This window comes from Macrosteles quadrilineatus, unplaced genomic scaffold (genome assembly GCF_028750875.1).
Source record: "Macrosteles quadrilineatus isolate MER2022 unplaced genomic scaffold, UCM_ALF_1.0 Scaffold_6__1_contigs__length_79288215, whole genome shotgun sequence".
Classification (NCBI taxonomy): domain Eukaryota; kingdom Metazoa; phylum Arthropoda; class Insecta; order Hemiptera; family Cicadellidae; genus Macrosteles; species Macrosteles quadrilineatus.
Genome location: NW_026542599.1, coordinates 30,932,846 through 30,956,802, shown reverse-complemented (window position 1 = coordinate 30,956,802; position 23,957 = coordinate 30,932,846). Strand labels below are relative to the sequence as shown.

Below are 23,957 nucleotides of genomic sequence, written 5' to 3'. Positions count from 1 at the left end.
TTTAACCATTCTTTAGAAAAAAATTAATAACTGAAAAAAACAAAATGGCGGCTGTGTGAGTAACTAAGGGCTTCCGGACAATTTAAATATGATATTTTAATATGTTTCTTACCCAGGATTAATGCCCTAAAATATTGGTAGAGAGTTCCGGGACACCCTGTATATTGGCCTTGTTGAACATTTAAATTTAGATATACATTTCATCAGTGGTAGTATTTTTTTTCTTCAGTTTGTTACCGGGACATTACGGGACATTACAGGATATCCAGTGGATTTTGTACATGTCCCGGGATGTCATGGGACATTCTGGGATATCCTATGGCATTCGTACATATCCCGGGACTTTACAGGATATCCTGAGGTTAACTTACAAATCCCGGGACATTACGGTATATTGTAGGATATCCTGTGGATTTCGTACTCGTCCCGGGATTTTGCGGGATATCCTGAGGATAGCGTACATATCCCGAGACATTCTCAGGACATATGGGACTACTATGGGATGTCCCTGGGATAAAGTGTGCTGTCTGGGAGCCTACAAGACTATTTTGATGAGAAACTTTAAGTCAATAAGCCTGCGGCAAAATCATCCACCGCCAAAGTACTTTTAATACAGTTCATATTTCAATCTATGGAAGTTTTTATGTATAGTGTAAATAGAAAATTGACGCAACCTATCCGGCTCTGCCTCGGTCAAGGAGGAGGTAATTAAAAGGTAATTAAAGGCAATTCCACCCTAAGGACAGCGCGTTGATTGGTTTTTGGAAATAATCAACTACTATCTTCGGTTAATCATCCATATATAAATTTCAAAATACCCATGAATTTTTGAGAAAACTACATGTCACACCTCCATAAACCGTATAATAAAAATGTTCGTTAAGACGAGAAACTTTGCGCAAAACTATCCACTTTTTCACAAATTGAACTTTAAGGTCGCAAATCCTTCCAAAGGGAACTTTCCATATAAAAATAATCTCAATATTATCCATTAGCAATTTCCAACAGCTGACACGGACAGTGTTGTTGAATTCCATTCTAACTCTAATAATCTAACATGGCGAAGGTGCAGGTGGTGGCAGTTTGATCTTCCGATTTTGATCCGACTCCAAGTGAATTCCTATGTAACCGTAACCGTTGTCGATATAAAAGCGATACGATATTAGGTATGACGTAGCTAGTAAGTTTTGCGAGTGGTGAACTAGCCAACTAGCGCTCTCCGCCAAAGCTCTTTCCCTTTCCTTCTTTTTTTCTAGCAGCCTAAGAGCCTACTTTTGCTTTCAAACGGGTTTATGTGGAGCGAATGCGGTGCGGCATGCGATTCACCTGATGCCTTCTTTCCTTTCTACTCCTACTCTAGCAGACGGCAAAGGTTATCTATCGTGTTTGTGTTTTGTTATTGACGTTATCGTTTCGTTTAGTTACTAGGCTAGATCTTGATCGTTTGGTTTGGTTGGTTTCCAAGGATAACAAGACAAGAAATTCAGTATCTAACTTATCTAGCCTAGTATTTTCCATTGCGTAAGACTTTTTAGGAATTTGTTTGACTGAACAAGAAATGGAAGATTATTATGAGGTTTGTTTAATTTGAATTTGTAGTGTGCTCATCATTTAATTTATTTTCTATCACTAGGCATGTAACTTAGGCTAAATTATAAAAAAAGTCAATTTTTATGACTAATAATTATTTATTAATGATTAAAAATAGATATAGTTCGGACTGATTCAAGTAGATTATCTATATTTATAAAAGAGGAAGTTAAGTTAAATTCAATACAATATTAATTGGGTGATTGTCACAAAAAACCTGCTTGTGTATTAAATAAGTAAGTTATACTAGAGGTCGTCCAATGGTCGAAAACTTGACCAAAAATATGTCCTATGTAATGTACCGGTACAGACTTTTCTATTTTAACCTTACGCTGTAATTGAAACATGTGATTGGAATTTCTTTTGTTTGTTTTGATTTTCTGTTTATATTTTGTATTTAATTCGTTATCAGCATAGGCCTACTTAGCAAAACATAAGGCCCATGTTAAGTTATTAAAATTTAAAATGAACTTTTTTTGTTTATTTTTGAGCCTATTTTAGTTTATAAAAGTATTCTGCACGTCTACAGGAAAATATCTTTCTAACAGTATGGGTAGATTTTCCCTGGTATGCACACGAGCTGAGAACAAAGGTTGGTTCTAAACAAACATGCTTGCCTATTAATGTATTGAAGATAGGGTATAGATTAATCTGATATCACAGGTACCTATTGATCGGAACTGTACCCTCAACTTTATCTAACGATATCGCAAGAATCTCTGAAAATTCCCACTAACTTAGTTCATCTCAAAATTTGCCGCAAACAAACACTCCTAAAAGTTTTGGTTTGCCCTAACTTCTTTTCATATTTCTAATTATCTTAGGGCTGCACTTTACTTGACGTCCTACACTCATTTGAATGAAAATATCGATCGATATATCGATTAATCGATTGCTTCATTCGATATATCGTTTGGTTAGTTAGGTAAGGTTAACCTAACCTAACTAACCAAACGATATATCGAATGAAACGATCGAATGAAAATATCGAATCGAAAAAACAATCGAATGAGTGTAGGACGTCAAGTAAAGTGCAGCCTATCTTAGTACCGGTATTTATGAACTTAACTTATGCTTCTATTTGTTTTGATTTTCTGTTTATTTCGTTGTTTTTTCGTCACCAGCATGGCAACTCATAAGGCCCATGTTAATTTTTATAAAATTTCAAATTCATTTTTTGTGCTTATTTTTGAGCCTATTTTAATTTATAAAGAGATTCTGCATCTACAAGCAAATATCTTGCCAACAGTATTTATGTGTAGATTTTCTCTTCGACGCACACAAGCTGAGAAAAAAAGTTTTAAACAAACATGCTTGCCTATTAATATATAGATTTTTACAATCCTTTGGATTCACCCTGAAATTCACATTTTGAGGTTGCTTTAACATCAGTAGGACGGCCTAAACATGTTTATTTTGTCCAATAAGACATTAAATAATGGACTATTACGTTCAATATCACGATTAAATTTGTAATATGTGTCTGAGAACTCTTTTATTATGTAAAGGCTACAACATTTAACTTAGCTTTATTTAAAAATCCTAGTGTGATGCTTCTAGTTTTATTGGTATTATTCACAATATTAGTCATACTCTGTAATACCTAAAACCAGTGGCGTAGTTATGATAGAAATAAGAAATAACTGATTGATCGAGTTAAATAAAAAACAATAAATTTTTGAAAACATTTACTTTAAAGATAGCTAATTATTAGAAGTAGAATGGATAATAAAAAAAAAAAAACAACCTATGGTAACAATAATTGTCTCTGTGACCACTGACATATAAAAATAAGTTATGGCAGTGTACTAGTAATTCGTCGTGGGTACAACGTTGGCATCACTCCGTGCAGTGGGTGCGGCCGGGTTTGCGACTTACAGAGTGTTTAGCAAAATCCGCGGCTGGACAAAATCAAATTAGCCTGTTCCTGAACAAGCCAATTACCGAATGGGACAAAATCAAGTGCGTTCCAGAGTTAGCCAATTCCATTGGCTCGTTCATTATAGTAGGTTAATGTGGGTATTAAAATCTTTATCAATCAATCATTCATCATCATAACCTTAGTGTTAAAAGTGTCAATAACCACTATTGTAACCAAACCCAACCCTAAATTTAAATAGTGTGCCAAGTTTATAAAATTTACTAAAGTGATAAAAAAATAAACAAAATAATCACAATTTGGATGTCCTGTTAGGGCTATTGGCCGTTTTCTGTTTGAAAACGGCATTTACCATTTGAAAAAGTGCCAGAGAAAAAAAGAATTGTCTATTTTAGCCAAATATAGGTTACCATAAGTTTGTAAAAATCCAATGTACAGCTTTTTAAGTTCTTTAGTGTGTTTTTTTTTACTTGAATTTAAATGGTCGAGGCTTAACTACCATTGTTATTTTGATTATTTTTTCAGTTCAATGATGGCAAAAGAGGGAACCCTCCTTGGTGGGCCAAAATCTCCGTTGAACCTGTGATGTTTTTGTACATGGGTTCCTATATGGTGTCTTCTGTCGTGGAGCAAGCTTTCTTTGTTCACAAGGCCTGCATGGTTGATGTCGGACTTCCTGCCGATGTATGTGCCAACATATCAGCTAAAGAGAACGAAGAGTACAACAAAAGAGTGCAAGTATGTTTCAAAGTTATAAACATCATCATGTACACAACTTAAATTATTACTGGTAACTTAGCTTACATCTTAATATAACGTGTTTTTGAAATGTTAATAATACAAAAAGAGAGATTCTTACATAGTTCTTCTTGGTTATCTTACATTCGATAAATTTCTAGTCAATATTCTTGCAATGCCATAAAAAACTTTTTGAAAGTTAAGTTACTAGGCCGGATTATATTTTCAAAACCAATGTTGTATATTTTAGCAATGTGTAGGCCTACTGTATTATCTGAGTGTAAGTTTTGTAACTGTATCTATACAGTTACCATTTATACTTGATTATGTTTCATGTAGCCTAATTGAAAAATTACTAAAATTAACTAGGTACTAATAAATCAGGTTAAACCGTCATTAGAAATTTAATTTCAAAATGTATAACAGATAAAACCTATTGATTTGAAACCAGTTCAAGTTTGAAAGATAAGACCAACAGTTTAATACCTTAACATTTGTCCGCAAAATATCGTCGAAAGCTAATAGAGCAAAGTTTTTATTGGTTTCAATGTAGTATAATTGAGGTCAGTGACTGAACTATTGCCATCAAAGAATCCGATAACAAACCCTGACCATCTGTCTTAATGCTTAGTAGTTGCACGTTCTTTTCAACAAGAACGCTACCATGTTTTGACTAAACGCAATTATAGTTTATTGAAACAAATTATCTGTAACTTTTTACTGCGCAAATAACTAAGTAAAGTCAGTATAGTTTGATATTATTTCATCGTTATGGTAGACATTAGTTGTATGATAAATTTTGGTTGGCTATTTTCAGTTATCTTGTAAAAAAAGTCGTAAAAAACACACTTAAATTTACTGTTCTTTTTTGTACCTAGGCCTTCTTAAAATTTTAAGAAAATCTGCTTGGGTATATTTAGAGAGAGTTCTATCTTTGATTATGATAAAATACCCTAAAATACTGTATTCATAGTACGGTAAATGGTTTAGTTTTTCTAAAGAAACAATGAATCATCTACAACAAATATGCTAGGTGCTGCAATTCAGCTAACTTAATAGCTCCTTAACAGCCAATATTTACTTAGATTCAATTTATAGACCATTAGATACTACTGATGGAATTTGAACTACTTTTACCACTAATAAACATCCAAGTAAACATCATTATGTTATCTTGTTTTCTTAAATTACGAGCTGTTTTTTGATAAAAAAAAACCACAAACCATCTGATCAATTGAAAATAGTATTTATCAGTGATAACTATCCAATACGACGTTAATAGCAGTGAATAAATTGTTTGACTCATTTTAATTTACAACTTCCGTGGTTGATTATGACATCAACCCAACCAAAAATAATAATGAGTGTTCTAATATTTGATGAATTTCTTATCTTTTATTTAACCAACTAAGTGTGAAACGGCAAAAGGGTCTTTTCAGTTTTAGGGCACAGAATAGGCCTTATTGATTTTTAATCTTGCTTGTTAAAGGAGTAGGCTAATTTAGATGCATTTAATACAGAGACGATGACTTTAATTAAGTCATTGGTTTTAATTTAAAGAGGATCACATTCAAAGACTTTATCAGGGCAACATATTACATTGTTTAAAAATTCTTTTTATCTACCTCCTGAATTTACTAAGCCTTTAGAAAATATATTTAATTTTATAATTCGTGTCATAACTTAAAACAAAAAAAAATTACAGTGAATTTATACACCATTACTTCCTCTTCCTCACTAAATTCCTTAAGATTGGAGGTTCTTCTAGGTGGTTTTGGGATTGATCACCCCCAGGTTAAGTTAGGTTGGAATAGGTTATAATATTCTTTGATGATGTAAGTGTAAAATGGATGGTCAATGATAATGTATTTTAGAGCTACTTATCATTACACTTATCATAATTTACATTGTGGTCAACCACTGCTTCCTGAAATCCAAAGAGTTTTTCAGCTACACTTCACATTGCATTGGAAATAGTTATTTATGAAAAAAGTTACTGTAAAGTCAAACATATTTATCACAAGAAACTGGTATACACCATGTAATATTAATGAAATTGTCCATACTAAAACTACTTTTAATACAATTTATTGACTTTCAATTATTGTAAAATTACTTTGTTGTTGTTATTGTGTATATATTTGACTTATAATTTCTCTACTGTATGATGTCAATCACAAATTAAGTGTTTGATAACCTTATCTGCAAAACTACTGGTAAAACAACTTGAAACTTGAGTTGTACGTAAAGTGTATTTGCTAATCTTAAAACTCTCCCACACTCTGTTAGATAACAAAATAATCTTAATTCTTTTTGAAGTCCTAATTAGCATGGTAAAACCTCAAGTAAGAAATTCTAATGAAGCTAGTAGCTAGGTTATGTAAATGAATGAAGTTAGACTTGTTTATTATGTAACTTCTTGATTATCATTTCACATGTTGAGTATTACCATAGACTAACCAACACAAGTAGACTTCTCATCCCATTGTAAATTTTGAAGCTCGTTTTTCATGTCTAGTTCATGTACGCCACACTGGGCGCTAGTGTCGACGAAATTTTGTTTCTATTATTTTAGGGTTAATTTCTTGATTTGTGCTTTACTGTTTGGTTAAATAACTAGGGGACAATTTATTGTTTATGATTAGATCGTATTATTTGGTTAAACGAGGTTTTAAATGACTGTATTAACGGGAAACAAATTGTAAACAAAACACGACCTCTACATAAACCGTACATGAACTAACAATAAAATTGTCTTCAGCTGTTCCATAAGGATGAGAAATCTACTAAGGGAGTATGTTTTATCTATGGTATTACCGTTGACTATATGTATATATAGTCAATGGTATTACTATACGGATATAATAAAATCGGCCTTTCAACTCTACCCAATACATTACTAAGAAATACCTAGGGTGTTTTTTTAACACGATCCAAATTAAAACCTAAACATATTCAAAGTCAGGCCAGCTTTTATAAACGGGCAGACTGGGCATATGCACAGGGGCGCCGGTGGTTTGGGGGGCGCCCGCCGGGTGGGAGTCAATGGCAATTTTATTTCTTTCTCTGGTCAAATACGTGTCTGTCACCTAGCCTGGAAACAAAATTATTTAAGTATAGCTAGCTGTTACATGTAGAGATGTGTGAAAAACATGGACACTGTAAATAGTCATTATGCCCAGATTAGTGAAATGGTGACGGACAGAATCATCAAAATTATAAAAATCATGGTTACATGGAAAAAATAAGTATTGTATTAGTATTATTGATCCTAACAGTGTTTACAACCTATAGTTGATTTATTGGGTATTGGGATAATATCCTCACCAAAAACCTTATTGCATACATCACTTTATTGCATACAATGGGTTTATTTTTTTAAACACTCTTTTTACAATGCATAGCATACCGTACTCTTTGAGCTTGTAAAAACCTATAATGAGTCTTATTCCCAATATCCCTTAACTGTGTAGGTAACAAGGCTAAAATGCTGATTGGCGTAAGGAAAGCAGAACTGCCAGCATATAACTTGTTTTGTCCCTAAATAGTGAATTTCTTTACTTTTTAGATTGAGTTTGTATTTTTATCCAAACCAATACCGATAACTAACTGTTGTATTAAGTCTGTTCTTTTTATCATGTGTTTAAATATGTTTGTTGTCAGATGTTTTTGTAAACATTGGTTTAGTTTGAAAATAGAGTTTGTTCAAGCAAGATGTGTGAATAATATTCTTGTATAAGAAATAGAACATGGTGGCAGCTTAGTGGATTTTTTATCGAACAAAGTCTAAAACCACGCATGATGTCAAGTAAGGGCAGAAAAAAACGAAATACTCGTAGGCAAAGGTATGAGGACAATGAGGAGGATGCCCAAAGTGAATTCAACTACATGTCAGAAAGGGATTCTAGAAAGACTGAAGGTGAGTCACTAGGTTTTGCATTGGGACAGACAAACCGAGAAAATAATGCAGTAATGTTTACTCCTACTCCTATGATAAATCTGACGTTACCAACTCCAGATACCTTCTCTTTTACTCCGAATGAGTGGCATTCCTGGAGGAATCGCTTTCAAAGGTACAGACGGGGGTGCGGTCTAGATAGCACTTCCGACGCTCGGCAAATCGATGTACTTTTGTTTACAATGGGTAGTAGGAGTGAAGATATTTTCGATTCGTTTTCACCAAAACCGAATACTTATGACGAGGCTCTTCGGGCCTTTGATGCATACTTTGTGCCAAGACGAAATATCATTTATGAGAGAACAAAATTTCTGAGACACAAGCAAGGGAGTGATCCATCTGAAAAATTCATAACAGATTTGCATGGTCTTGCAAAAACGTGTGCATGGGGTGAACTGAACGATGAGATGGTGCTTCTGGTCCTCATTATTGGTATGAAAGATGAGGCTCTAAGTGATAGACTCCAGCTACACTCTCAATTGACTCTGGAGAAGGCGATTAATACCTTGCGCCAACACGAGGAGCTAGAACGCCAAAAACGTGAGCTCGCCAATACTAATGTTTTTATGGTGAATCAAACGTCAATACAAGTCGGTAAAACAAATCTGTCTGAAAGAGCTGGTGAACAGAAATTCACCGAGGATGCTATGAGAAAAAAGTGCAGGAAATGTGGTTATAACTGGCACGGATCACTGGCCGAATGCCCTGCTAGGAAAGCCAAATGTGACAAATGTTCCGAGATTGGACATTTTTTTCGATGTTGACCCTCCCGCGAAAAGTGGATGAGAAAAAACAAAAACGTTGTTAAGGAAATCGAACAGCAAGATTCAGACAGTGGTTATCAACAGGTTCCTGAGATTTTCATAGGGAATATAGACAGCAGTGACAAAGCCTGGGTCCAGGAGGTAAAAGCAAGCTGTGGAAACCAAGTGTTAGGGCTTATAAAATTTAAACTTGACACAGCCGCTGATGTAACCATGATTCCAGTAGGAGTTCTTGGTGATTTTATTAAGACTCTGCCTCTAGGAAAGTGCAAATCCCCTGTGTTTAGCGCAAAGAAGAAAGAACGAATCAATATTTTGGGAACTTTAAGGCTAAAGCTTGAACATAAGGGTGTATCAGTTTATGATCTTGCATATATTTCTGAGGAGATCACTGTTCCACTTCTTAGCAGACGTTCCTGTGAAGAGCTGAACCTGGTGAGGAGAATTTTTTCTGTTGATTCACATGATATTGACTGGGCTACTAAGTATCCTAATTTATTTCAAGGGCTGGGAAATATGAAAGGAGAGTACAAGATTGAAATGAAGGAGAATGCAGTTCCTTACGCTATATCCACCCCCAGGGTTGTACCAATACCTTTAAAAACCAAGGTGAAAGAGCAGTTAGACGATATGCTTGAGAAAGGAGTGATTGTTCCAGTTGAACACGCGACTGATTGGTGCGCACCAATGGTAGTTTGCGCAAAAAAGGGAGGTGGGGTTAGGATCTGCGTAGACCTATCCAAACTCAACAACAGTGTGAAACGTCGGTTTTATCCTATCCCAAAGATCGAACTTTCATTGGCCGAGATCGCGGGAGCCAAGTACTTCAGCAAGATCGATGCGAATTCCGGGTTCTGGCAACTGAACCTTGCAGAGGAGTCACAAGATTACACAACATTTATCACCCCTTTTGGGAGGTATAAATTCCGTAAGTTACCTTTTGGAATTACGTCCGCTCCTGAAGAGTTTCAGCGCCGCATGTCAAAAGCTTTAGAAGGGGCAAAGACCTGTTTAGTGCACATTGACGACTGTCTGATATGGGGAAGAACGAAAGAAGAACACGACGAGTGTCTTAGGGCCGTTCTAGAGAGAGTGCAAGCTAATGGAATCACCTTGAATAAGCAGAAGTCGGAGTTCTGCAAGAAGACTGTGACATTTCTGGGGTTTGTGCTGTCTAAGGACGGAATCAAGCCTGATCCAAGCAAGGTACAAGCGATTGTGGACTTACCAGCTCCAAGAAACGCTAATGAAGTACAAAGATTCATGGGCATGATCACTTTTCTGGCAAAATTTATTCCGAACCGCAGTGAGATTTTGGAGCCAATTACGAGCTTGTTAAAGACTAAAAACGATTTCTTTTGGGGACCAGCTCAAGAAAACGCTTTTGTCACAGTAAAACAGATTTTATCATCAGAGCCATGTTTGACTGTTTACGATCCGCAAAAACCCTCGATTCTTTCTTGCGATGCTTCAAAAAAAGGTCTTGGAGCGGTTTTACTTCAAGTTGAAGGAGAAAACAAGAAACCTGTGGCATATATATCTCGGACTCTAACGCCTGCTGAAGAAAACTACAGTAACATTGAGAGAGAAGCGCTTGCATGCACATGGGCAAGTGACCGTTTGAAATGTTTCCTGATGGGTAAAATGTACACAATTGAGACCGACCACAAACCGCTTGTCTCAATTTTCAAAACACAAAATTTGGACGAGCTCTCACCGAGGCTACAGCGGTTCCGAATGCGTATGATGAGATACGATTATCGCATGACCTGGACCCCAGGAAAAGACCTTGCCATAGCAGATCTACTATCAAGAAGTCCTATTCCGGCTGACGAAGATGGCGAATTGACCGAAGAAGTGGAAGCCTTCGTCCACGAAATCAGTCTGATTAGTATAAACACTACAGATGAAAATGTGACAAAGGTACTTCACTCACAAATGAGAGATCCAATCTGTGCACAACTTAAGTTACAAATTTTAGACGAATGGCCTGTAAAATCAAGTTTACCTAATGAGATTCAAGAGTACTTTAATGTGAAAGACGAGTTAAGTTGTATTGATGGGCTATTGCTTCGAGGAACTCGGATGATAATACCTCAAGAACTACGAGCGGAAATGCTCGAGAGGCTTCACAGTGGACACTTGGGAATCACAAAAACAAGGAAACGTGCTTTGGGAACCATGTGGTGGCCTGGAATTTCTCAAGAAATAGAAAGGAAAATCAAATCGTGTCCAGTGTGTATTCAGAACTCAACTAATCACAGTGAACCATTGATTCCGAGAACTGTCCCGGATTACCCGTGGCAAAATGTGTCTGTTGACTTGTTCAAACACGAAGACAAGTGGTATATGGTTATCGTGGATCACTACTCAAGATACTTTGAAGTCGAGGAAATGCATCGAATGAGGGCTTCAGATGTGATTCGGGTTTGCAAAACCACATTTTCACGTTTTGGAATTCCTCAACGTGTTTATTCAGATAGTGGGACACAATTTCACCATATTGACTCAAGTGAATTTAAATTGTTTGCAAAGGAGTGGGGGTTCTCCATATTCAGAAGTAGTCCCCACCACCATCAGGGAAATGGGGCAGCTGAAGCAGCTGTGAAAGTAGCAAAAGGGCTAATGAAGAAAAACAAGGATAAATTTGAACTTGCCCTACTTTCTCACCGGACCTCACCTCTTGAAACCGGCTTTTCCCCATCTGAACTTATGTTTGGAAGGAAATTAAGAGACAATCTTCCATCTACTTTGGTTGGAAATCCTGTGGAAAATAAGAATTTTCTTGAGAGGGAGAATAAGTACCAGAATAAGTACAAGATACAATTTGATAAACGACATGGAGCGAGTGGTTTAAGTGAATTAGAAGTTGGAAGCATGGTATGGATCACAGATCTACGTCGACACGGTAAGGTAGTCAGGAAATTGAACGAACCACGTTCCTACCTTGTGGAAACTGACAAGAGAACTATTCGCCGAAACAGGAAGTTCTTAGTTCCTGCACCGTACTACGGAGGAGATGGAATTCTTTCAAACTGTTCATCCATGGTCCTTAATCGTCCATGCAACTCACGTGATCGTCCAGGAGCTGGCACAGTAACCCGTTACGGAAGGTCCATTAAGAAACCGAGGCGGTACTGAGGTTCATAAAGATGTGGACATCTTGAAGCGGGATGTTGTATTAAGTCTGTTCTTTTTATCATGTGTTTAAATATGTTTGTTGTCAGATGTTTTTGTAAACATTGGTTTAGTTTGAAAATAGAGTTTGTTCAAGCAAGATGTGTGAATAATATTCTTGTATAAGAAATAGAACACTAACATATTAATGTTTATCAATATTTAAAGTTTCAGTAGTGGTAAATGAATTCTTTAATAATAAGCTAATAAAAAATTTATTAAAAAGTTGAAAATGAAGAAACATTTTTGTCTTATTAAGATGTTGTTTGTTCAAGGTAGTAGTCTCAACATTTCACCAGTATGAGGGCATTGCTAGTCACATAGTCCCAATGATTCTGGCGTTTTATCTTGGCGCGTGGAGTGACCGAGTGGGTCGAAAACTTACACTATTACTTGGGCTCTTCGGCAGTCTGTACTACTGGATAGCCCTCATTGTTAATTCATTACAAGGTTTGTATACCACGTAGTGTTATTGACTTTAATTTTGATGCCATATAAAATATACCTGTTGATTGAATAGTTTTTTAAATGTTGATTTTTTGTGCACAACCACAGTCTAGCTTATTATTCAATAAATAAACTCCATACTATAACACTCTTTTTTTATTAAATCAAAAGGATACCTGCTGTACTATCAGTGGTCCGTTTTTAGTCAGAAACCAAGGTTTTGAATGTAAAGGCTCATTTTCATTCAAGCTTTATACCAAGTTGAAAAAATAGTTTTCAATCCTGGGGAAGAATAAAAATCATCTTCAATCCTCTTTTTTTATAAGAAAATCCTAAACTTCCTTTTTAAACATAACCATTCCAAGGGTAAAAAGATTTTTTTTTTTTAAATAGATATTAATTTTTAATTGTTGACTGAAAATAACATACTGCATTAGATTATGAAAGCATGATAGACAATCGTCCTTGTTTTAAATATGCAATAGTTTGCAAGAAATTGTATAGTATACAATATTTACTTTTTGGGATACATTATTTATCTACCATAGTGTACTTTGTTGAATAGAATCCGGTGGTTTTTTTGCGACCCTACGCCCCTGGCGGGATTAAAGAAAATCAGTCAAGAGTATTTTGATAAAATGAAGGCTTTAATATTTTCACTGTCTCCCATGTTTATGACAGAGACGTGGCCTCTACAGACCGTGTTGTACACTGCTACGTTCCCCGCTGCGCTGACAGGCAGTTCGCTAGCCATCTTCATGTCGGCCATCAGTTACCTGTGTGACATCACTACGCCGGAAGAGAGAACGGTCCGAGTCACTCTGCTAGAGGCGGCCTATCTTCTCACCATGCCAACTGGTGTTGCAGTAGGTACACCCATGGTGACGTTGAGTTTTTAACATGAGTAACACAATTATATTTGTTTAATGGCAAGCAGCGGATTTACAAAGATTAGAGTTCATGTAAGATGTTGAAGATTTGTGATAGCCTACATAATTTAACGCTCCTGTGAAAGAAACAGCTGGTTTTAGTAACTATTTAGATCACCCCACTTTAAGTTCTCTCGGATTATTGCAGACTTTTTCAAAAACATTTAGCAAAAAATCAGGTTTTCTCAACTTTTAGGATCTGGAATCGTATCCTGTCTTAAAGTGAGAAAGTACCTTAAACAACTTGGCAAAAAAAGCACAGAAAAAAACCACACATGTAACTCCAGATGAGGAGTGAAAAATCCCAAAGGAAATCTATAAATATATAGGATGGAGAGGACACAGCTAACTCACCTGATGAAAGGTTGCAGACGAGTCAAAGACACATAAAACACACACATTATGTGTTCTTTGACTCGTCTGCAACCTTTCATCAGGGAGTTAGCTGTGTCCTCTCCATCCTATATATTTATTTAATCCAAGCTAAATGCTTTTCCCTAAAAACATAACCTTAAAGGAAATCTATAGTAATTTCTTGTCCTCAGTCTTCGTTACTATACAGTTCTATGTGTGCGTTTTCTTCTGTGATTTTTCCAACTCTGGCTGGGTGTTTGTTTATGTACCCTAGGCATATTTTCGGTGTACTATCTCACCGCAGAATAGATCAGATTCCAGATTGCAAAACGTCGTGAAAACTTAGTTTTTTTTTTCATTTCTTGCCATGAACAGGTCTGCAAAAATCTCTTAAATAACTTAAACATAATACAAATTAACTCCAAACAAAGCACTACACTTCATTGCACACTCGTCTTGCATTCTTATTGACCTTAAATAAAATACACATCTAGGTGGCATTGTTGCCGATAAAGTAACAATGATTCAATGAAGTTATTGAATGAATGTGACAGCTATGAAATTGCTAAATGCGTACACAAACTGAGATAACATAAAATTATATCATAAACATTTGTTTAGATATTTTACCAGTAAATAATCTTTAAACCAGTAAATGCACTTCTTTCTGCTCAATGCAAACATAATGATACACACACGTGTATCCAGACAAAGATAGCTCTCTTCTTGGGTCAATTACCACAAGCACAATGATTCTTAATAAAGATGGCATTGAACTTAACACTGAATTGGTTGTTATCAGAGCAGATATGAATGGTCGTCTGTTGGTTTGAATAGTCCGTTTTGTAATCTAACTATGTGGGTTTTAATTTAGAAGGTTTTTAACAAACATAAAAAAATGTTTTGGCAAAAGTATTGGTGTTTAACTTATTATACTAATTGCTTCACTTAAAAAAAGTGTTAGGGTTTTAAATGGCTATACAAAAACAAATAAATATTGGGTTTTAAATGGTGTTTGAAGTATGTTGAGTGAATTAATCAAGTTTTTTTAACTTTCCGTGGGAAAACATTTTTAAACCCGACAAGTAATGTAATATAATGTGTAGTGTAAGTTTTATAGGGAAAAGTCTACATGGACATGCTTTGTTTTATATAAAAACATACTTTTTACATTTTATGGAGATTGTCTGCAGATTAAGGCCTCCAATGAGGTCCTGACAAGGCTAAACCAGATAATTCAAATCTATCACTACATCGTGATCTTTAATTCCTCCTATTACTTTCCTGAGGGAAAATTTGCGATCTCGCCATGTATTAATCTCATTCTCTGATTAGGTTTGTGTACTATGTATTTAAATGTGAGGTTTGGTTATTCGATGTGTTCTTCTGATTTCGATATGACCTTGTTTTATGGAATAACTGTTTTTATTGATTGTTATATAAATGTTATCCAAAACTTAAAGTGACCAACAAGCTCGTGTCAAAACATAACAAGCTTGTCTGGGTGTGACAATTAGTGCGGTTTTCTTTGCTTCTCCATCACTATTCTAGCCCCCGCTCTTCTGCAACGCTCGGTCTTATTGTAAAGTGCTATCTCTCTCAATATAATTTATCCCAAGGGTTTATATCCAAAAATTTGTTATGTACGGTATTTGGTTACAATGTGGATTCTCACATTGATGTAAGGTGAAAATTGTGTACCGGCACATCTAGGTTTACAGAACATTTCAATTAGGGTATGATATGTATTCGATGGATTACCAATATAACTCACAGGTAATGTTATTAACAAACTAGTCCCCTCATACAATGCGATCTAATTTTCCAGGGAAACTGAACTAACTTGTCTAACTAACGATATTAATTGGAGTACTTAAACTAATTTTCATGTTGAGACACAATTTTGTTGTACGTTATGTTCTTAATAATGAGGCACAGTCGTATTTTGAAACGTAGAATGTTTTTGACCAATTATAACAAATTTTATTTCTGTAGAACAAGAACCACCTCTATTTGTGTGTATAATGAGGTCGGATTATTTATCCCAGATTATTTATAGTTTAGTTATTGAGGTTGTGAGATGTAGGAAGTGGTGGATGTGGCAAATTGTACAATGACTTTGTGGACAGTTCTAAGAGGTTTATACAAATGTATACATCAAGGAATTTGTTATACCGAAGTTCGATGTATTGAGCTTGGCACTGTAGGATCATTTTACAATAGGAGGGAAATTCATGACTCATTTGCGACGTGAGCTAGATTACTTGGAGCTGCACAATTGTTTACTCTACAACACAGATCTTTTACAGGTTCGTACCTCTTCAAGAAGGTTTTGAACGGACAGTTCACACTGATGTTTTGTGTGAGCGGTATCATGATGCTGTTGTCCATATTCTGGGCCATTCTCAGGCTACAATGGTGCACCAACAAGACTAAACAGACAGCCCCGATCAGTTGTGTAGGAACTGTACGAGACACGCTGCGAGTCGTTACTAAAAGTCGACCTGACAGTTACGCATTGTATTTACGTATCATTGTCTTCGCCATGGCCGTCTACACGTTTCAGAGAGGTTAGTTTTGATGTTTTGAGTTGATTGGTATTTTAGTTGTTGTTTGTAACTGTAATATTTTTATAGTACAGTAGAACTCCAATTATCCGAACTCCAATTAACCGAATCTCCAATTATCCGAATCGCTTGATTCGACAATTTAAAAAACGTAAAGCTATAGTAATAAGTTTTGCAAAATATCAAAGAATTGTTATTTAACACATTTAGCCAATGTGTAATTTTGGACTTTGATGGAACACTATTGACTTAGACTTCATAAAATGTATAGAACACTATGAGCATTGTAAACTGTAAAAATGTTCTTATTTCAATTATTATTAATTTAAAGTTCACTTAGCACCAAAAATGAGGATTTTTCTTTAAAATTCCCGGAATTCCGGTAAAACTCTGATTATCCGAATGGGGTCTGGTCCCTATTAATTCGGATAATCGGAGTTCTACTGTATGTTTATTTACTTGAAAGGTCAAGTTAAATACAAATATAAAACTGGTTGTACAAAGTTAAAATCCAGAATTAAACGATTATTGTATTAACCACTTACTGATGTAGTAAACATGTGTTAACTGGTTTAAGATTTAGGAAATTTATTATGTCAAATTCATCATATATTTACTTAGTACAGAATTTAGAAAATTATATTTCCATGAGTTAGAATTACAGCTATTTTACAAATTTATGTAAAATACATGCTAGGCCTACAATATTAGGCGAACAATATTAAGCATCGCACCAACAGAAACATTCTTTATGGGGAGAGAATATTCAATATTCAGGTTCCTTTACTCTGGGATGGTAGAAGGACTAAACTGTCCAAAAACGTCCTGCCTACCTCCCTTGTTATTTTAAATTCACGTTTCCTCTTATGTGGCCAATAGTTGCCGGTAGCAAGAAAATTCAAAACCAATTTGATTTCACTGTTTGAAGTTTTTAAATTCTAAATATTAACTCACTACTCTGGCTGCTAGCCACTAGTTTACCAGTTAGTTTACTAGTTTACTTCTAGCCAGTACAACAGTACAAGCATATATAGGGCTAAACTTACCATCAGTTTCAATTGACACTACTTGCCCTGTGGATAAGCTGTGTTATAGTTTGTCATACTGTGCATACCCTTTAGTTAAAAATGAGAAAATTACTTTTGAACTTTTTTTAGTGTAATAAAATGATATTATATTTTGTTTATACAGTTAGTAAAAATTATTAGTTTGATTTTAAACACTTTCCTTGGGGTTCTATTTAATTCTATAAATCTTATAAGATGCTTAGCCTAATGTTCCCAGAATGTAAAAAAATTATATGGTAGTTGGTAGTGTTACTAATTAGATCAATTTTACATGATTTCTTTCATTTTATAGATGAGAAGAATATGACTTACTTGTATACAATACTAAAATTCAACTGGAACGTCCAGACGTACAGCACCTTTCGAACATTTCAGTCTTCATTTTTTATTTTAGGTAAGTTCAATGGTATACTACACCTCAAAATGCGTTATATATAACTTCCAGGTACATTTAGCAGCTAATTCACATTATTATTAGTTCTATTCAAAACCCTACTGATGTTTTAAATAACACAAAATCTACAATATAAGCTTAAATATTTTGTTATTTCATTTCAAAGGTTCTTATAACTACATGTTCTCAGGTCTTTTTAGCGAATTTCCCATATAGGGAATAAGCTATTACCGTAGTACTCATGGTGAGACCTGGACGCGGGACCGATTTTTTTTTTCGTTTTGAGGTCCCTAGAGGCCAAAAACACCATCCGTTCAAATTCATATATATATATATATATATATATTTATATATTTATATATTTATATATATATATATGTGTCCGTTAGCACGATAACTCAAGCAAAAATGATCCGATTTTGATGAAATTTGGTACAAACGTGTAAACCTACGTTTATTCGAACGAGTTCGCAATCCAGCATGATCGGACCATGGGAACGGGGGTTTACGGGGGGTTTTATGGGGTAAAAATAGGTTTTTCCTATTTTTTACCCAAAAAAACATAAAATTTAGCAATTTCTTTTCAAAGCATTTTGTAGAGCTTAAAAAAACAAATAATTTAGTATATTGAAGCGTTATTATGCGCCTAATGGTTACGGAGAAAATTCCAAAAAATTGTAAATTTAAAATTCCAATGTTATTCTTATGGAGAATAAGTAAACTGTTGTAGTTTGCTTGTTTATGAACATATTTTGATCAAATTTGAAAAATATTTTTATTTCTTACTAACTATTAACATTTTACAAAAAAAGAACAGTTTTATCTTCCCTGATGCAGCAAACCTAAGTACTTGTTAAACTAACTCTATTTAAATAGGGAATAAATGTTATATTTTTAAGTAGACATTTCAGTGTAAATCCAATCAGTCAAATGGAAATTCGCTTAGTCTGCAGGTTTGCTGCGGCGGGGGTATTTAAATTTAAGAGGTTTACGGTCTCTTTTAACCTTGCGTTTGACTGTCAACATAGGCTTTGGGCCTGTGCATGGAACGCATCCAGTAAAGCAAGGTGTGAGTAAATAAAGTGGTAGCTGGTATCAGGATCGGAAACCACAACATCGCTGCGTTGGGCGCAAAGTCCGTGGCACTACATACTCATCCCTTTCTCCCCCGGCATTTAAAGTTGAACTTTTAACAAATACCTTTAAAATTTGACTCTTGTACTGGTTAACCATATGTGTGACAACTTGATGTGTAATGTGTATTGCTTAACCATATGTGTGACAACTTGATGTGTAATGTGTATTGCTTAACCATATGTGTGACAACTTGATGTGTAATGTGTATTGCAGGACTACTGGTAGGTGCTCCTATCCTAGGCAAGATGTTTGGTTTGAGAGACACAGTGATTGTCATGATAGGAGCCGCGTCTCATTGTGTAGCGAGAGTGGTTTACGCTCTTGCATCTCAACCTGTTGTCTTCTATGTTGGTGAGAGTTTGTTTCAATGAATAAATAGGATGAAAATCCTTGATAGATTTATTATCCTCATATGGATTGGTCAAAGACAGGTTTAAGGCATATTTCTATCCAATATTTGTAGAGTGTGTTTTTAAGGTTACCATTGATTTCTGTGATTTCATCAATGGTAAAGCTACTAAAAAACAATTAATAGCAATATTTACCTTTATTTGTCCATCAATATGGGTCCCAAAGGCCTGTTGAATTCATTAAGCAAAGCAAGGGGTTAGCCGGTTGAGTACAAGAATGAACTGTACTGCACTAGGACATGAATCCAAGACATACCTGCTTTGGTTTTACTGTACTTTGTAGGCCTACTACTGACTGAGCATACAACTGACTCATTTATTTGTAAATTTTTTTTCTTGTAAATTGTAGAGCAAGTTGCGCACTAAAATTGACCCTAAACAGGAGAGAAATATTGAGAGATTAACAGACGTAAATGCAACTGGACACTATTTTAATTGAATTTCTTTGAGTATTTTAACTATGTTTTCATAATTTTGTGTGACCACAGCAACAATATGAAGTTTTCAACATGGCTTGTATTTAAAATAGTTTGTTCCATTAATCAAATATAAAATTGAAGATATTAATTGCTTTTCAGGTGGTGCTTTAGGGGCGCTGGGACCCATTGCAGCTCCAGTGTTGAGGTCGATTGTTTCCAAACTAGTGCCTGCGTCTGAGAGAGGTTAGTGTTATAGTTAGAGATCAATTTCAGAACTGGACGACATTTGCTTTCATTTTCACCATCTTTAAATAAATCATTCATACTTATTGATTTTTACCTTACCACTTTACCTACATGAGTGGTTTTCAGATTTTTTTGTACGTCTACGCAAATGGCATTTTTTACGTTTTGAATAAAAAAGTCTCAAACCCTAGTCTTAGTTTTTAACGTTCCACGCACAGGCGCCTGTGGACCATATGGACAGACAAATGCAAATTAAAAGAGGCCGCCAACCTCTTTAAAAAAGAAGACAAATTATCTGGGTCCTGAACGATCTTGTATGGAATGGAACCCGCAACCTTTAGATTTGAGTTGAGCACTATAACCACTCGGCTACCTAGTGTGCTATCAACGCTTATTCATCAGGCTTGTTGTCATTTGGGTTACACTAACTTTCCCAGCAACCCTCAAAGAACGTTTTCTAACTGTAAAAAATCTTCTAATGAAAAAGAGAACCTAGAAAAAACTGGAATGTGCAAATTAAAATCTGGTAATTGTGAACAATATTACATTTAGCCAAATAGGTCAGTCTTTTGCAACCTGATTAGAAGAACACAACCCAAACCCTCATATTGTCCAACAAAAAGGCAAATGTAGAAAATCTACATTTGCCCAACAGGTATTGAAAATTACCATATAATGGTGTTATTGGACAAAATTGTTTCCATTCTAAGTTACAGTACTGCAAAAAGGGATTTTTATTAGATACTCTAGAATAGTTTCATATCTAATAGATCATTAAAAGAGGACACCACCAACCTATCAAATCCACCATAGCTCCAATTTAAAAAAAAAAATTGAAACTCAAGTGACACTGACGCAACCCACTCGTCAAGGATCAAGACAATTTAGAACAAAAGTGAGGTAGAGCCCAGTAATATTCCAGCTAGTTGTGGCTTGGATTTCACTCGTTGCGGCTAGTGATTTCACATATCTTTGTCTTGTACATATTGATTGGTAAATATTTATTATTTTATATCCGTGTGTGTATCATGCAGACTATATGTAACTTTAACACAATGACTTCCAATGGACTAAATACATTTCACACTGGAGCCTGATGATGGCACATCAATGTGGTGGAAACTCGGTTGCAGAAAACGACTATTTGAACTGGAAGATGAAGGTAGTTAAACATTAATTAGACTATAGCTTTACTTTCTAATGTTTCCCGTATTATTTCCACAGGAAAAGCGTTCTCCCTGCTGTCCGTAGCCGATACTTCGGTACCAATATTGTCCAGTACGATATACAGTCAGTTGTACAACGCAACCATTGACTTTGCTCCAGCCTCCATATTCTGGGTCACAGTCTTCACTCAACTACTAGTGTTTGGCTGTGCTCTGTAAGTTGTTTAGCAAGAATCTAATCTAACCCTCCCATTCAAACATCAATGCATCGAAATTCTGAGGTGTCAAGTGTCAATGCATTGACGGTAGTGCAGATTTCAGTCCGATTTGGATTGTATATCACTGTAAACAGCAGAATACTGGCTTTCTCCTGGTGTCTGTTTCCAGTTTCCACTTCCAGTTGTTATAAGAAAAAGTTAGGCTTAAACCTTTAAAAAATTAGTAAACTTTGGCGTAGTGCTACATTCAAGAGTATTTTTGAAAAGGGCGTCTTTTCATTAATCTGGGTTAAAAATTGTGATTCTTTACATTAATGTAGGCGGTTGCAATAAAATTAGCTGTAAGACCCTGAATTTTAGACATATTTTAACACACTATTCATGAGCATCAAGAGAAGTTTAAAATGTGTTCATCAAAATGCCAAATGAACAAATGCCTTTACAACGAGGTATCCCTTAACCTACCTTTACATTTGAAAATTTTCCAAAAACTACCCCCATCCTCCAAAAAAACTACCCGTGCGTTTGGGAGATTTCAATATAATTTCCCCAAATTCTACAGAATAAAAATAGGAGGGTTTAAGTTGTTAGGAATGATCTACTTCTATTGGTTTGGCCGCAATACATTGTGCACTGCCTTGCCATGTAGGACCTATAGTTAAAAGATATAGCATACAGATGCTTTGTCACTCTTCTTACCATGTTTGTGTTTCCAGAGCAATACAGTGTATCCAAGGGTCAAGAAAGTTAGAGCAAGCTGTTGATCCACAAGAAGAAGTTACAAATGAACAAGTAGTCGCATAATCTTCACTGTCAAACAGTTGATGTAATACCAGGACATATCAGCTCTATACTGTGTTACTTAGTTTTTACTGTTGTAGTGTTTGTTTAAAGCCTGAACAAACTAGAGAGATTCTCATTCTCTACTGTGATCATTCCTTTTAAGTATTAAATATTTACATTATTATGTTTGTTTTTTTTCTTCCCACTGAGATTTGGGTATTTATTGGTAGGTAATATATTGTTAGGTATGTTGAAGTATTACAACTTTAGTACGTTATTTTATGCAAATGTATAATTTATTTAGAAATATTAATTGAACTTTGTGTGTTTCTGTCTGAATAACTATATCACTAAGAACTTGAGTTGGGGACACATTAAAGAAGGAACAGTTATGACAACTAACTCACCTTAACACGTTCGCTGCGGCCCATCAAATGGCAAGTGTAGCCCCAGTGAGGGGCAGCCCGCAGCGTCGAACAAACCCAATTGTGATTGGCTTTTCAAATTTCGGTCTGACGAATAGCAAATAACGGGCGGTGATGTCCTGCTTTAAGACGAGAGTCAACGTAGTTTGCTAAAACACCCACAGATAGCAGCACTGCTTGGAACGTAGCCGGTCCCATTGTATTGCCAATTGGAGGGAGAAAGACAGCACAGCAAGTTGATTTTTAAGCTTGCCAGATGGGAATTTTTAACTACCAACCTGCACCACAACAAAATCAAGTCACCCACTACACGCTAACGTGGTATAGATTAGGTCGGCCTTTGACCGACGCTAGAGCAAAAACAAAGATATGCAAAGGTCATTGCCGAAAGTATCCGATCGGTTTCGGCAGCACCTGAACACTACTCGGCCTATATCCGATCGGATACGCCCGCAGTGAACGTGTTAATATATTTTGAATTGTAGAATAAAGAGGATAGCAGCCGCCTTACATTGAAGAAATACAGGTAAACCATATAGAGCTTACAGAAGACACACAATATTTAAATTCATAAGTTTTTAATTCATATAAATTGGACGTAAGTAATTTATTGTCACAACACAATATTTCACCTCGTGGGGAACTTTCTCTACACTTGACAAAGTCCCCAGGGACTATAGCTCGGCCGCTTAGAAAACGACCTGCGCGCTAATGCTAAACCAATGCTGGAGGAGGTCGTTTTCTAAGCGGCCGAACTATAGTGTGTGTTCTGTATTTTCTATGCCCTTACCTGTACTTCTCCAAAGTAAGCTGCTATTATCTTTATCCTCTTTATTCTAAAATTCAAAATCCTGGCCTGGAGCCTTTCTTTGAACAAAACCACAGAAAACGTACTACTATAACCCAGAATGCCAACCGCATGGTAAAAAGCATTAAGTGTTTTGCACGCTGGTGGCGCTGCCTACGGATTGACAGGCAAAGCTCTCTCAAACCGCTTAATGCTTTTTACCATGCGGTTGGCATTCTGGGTTATAGTAGTACGTTTTCTGTGACAAAACTCACCTTAATATATGTTCACGTAAACCTATTAAATTAGAACAATGTTTTCCTAGAACTCCTAAAGATTCCTGTAAGATATTTAGATAAGCTCTAGACCAATTTTAGTTTAGTTTGTGAACATTGTGGTTTTCTGTCCATAAAAATGTACTAAATTACTAAATTTGTATAAATGTCTTTAATATACACATACACATATATATAAAATATAATACTACTATATTAATCAATGC

At 35.5% G+C, this 23,957-nt stretch overlaps 1 protein-coding gene across 1 annotated transcript; it reads left to right on the top strand.

Annotated features, from left to right (window-relative positions):
• Nucleotides 1-1,401: 1,401 nt before the first annotated feature.
• On the top strand, nucleotides 1,402-22,427 carry LOC128996197 (proton-coupled folate transporter). Its single transcript, XM_054421340.1, has 10 exons — nucleotides 1,402-1,576; nucleotides 3,995-4,207; nucleotides 12,382-12,556; nucleotides 13,235-13,423; nucleotides 16,146-16,406; nucleotides 17,763-17,864; nucleotides 19,215-19,352; nucleotides 19,990-20,073; nucleotides 21,301-21,457; nucleotides 22,177-22,427. Exons 1-10 carry the CDS (start codon nucleotides 1,559-1,561, stop codon nucleotides 22,262-22,264), a joined length of 1,425 nt encoding a protein of 474 aa, XP_054277315.1. The 5' UTR covers nucleotides 1,402-1,558; the 3' UTR covers nucleotides 22,265-22,427.
• Nucleotides 22,428-23,957: the final 1,530 nt, after the last annotated feature.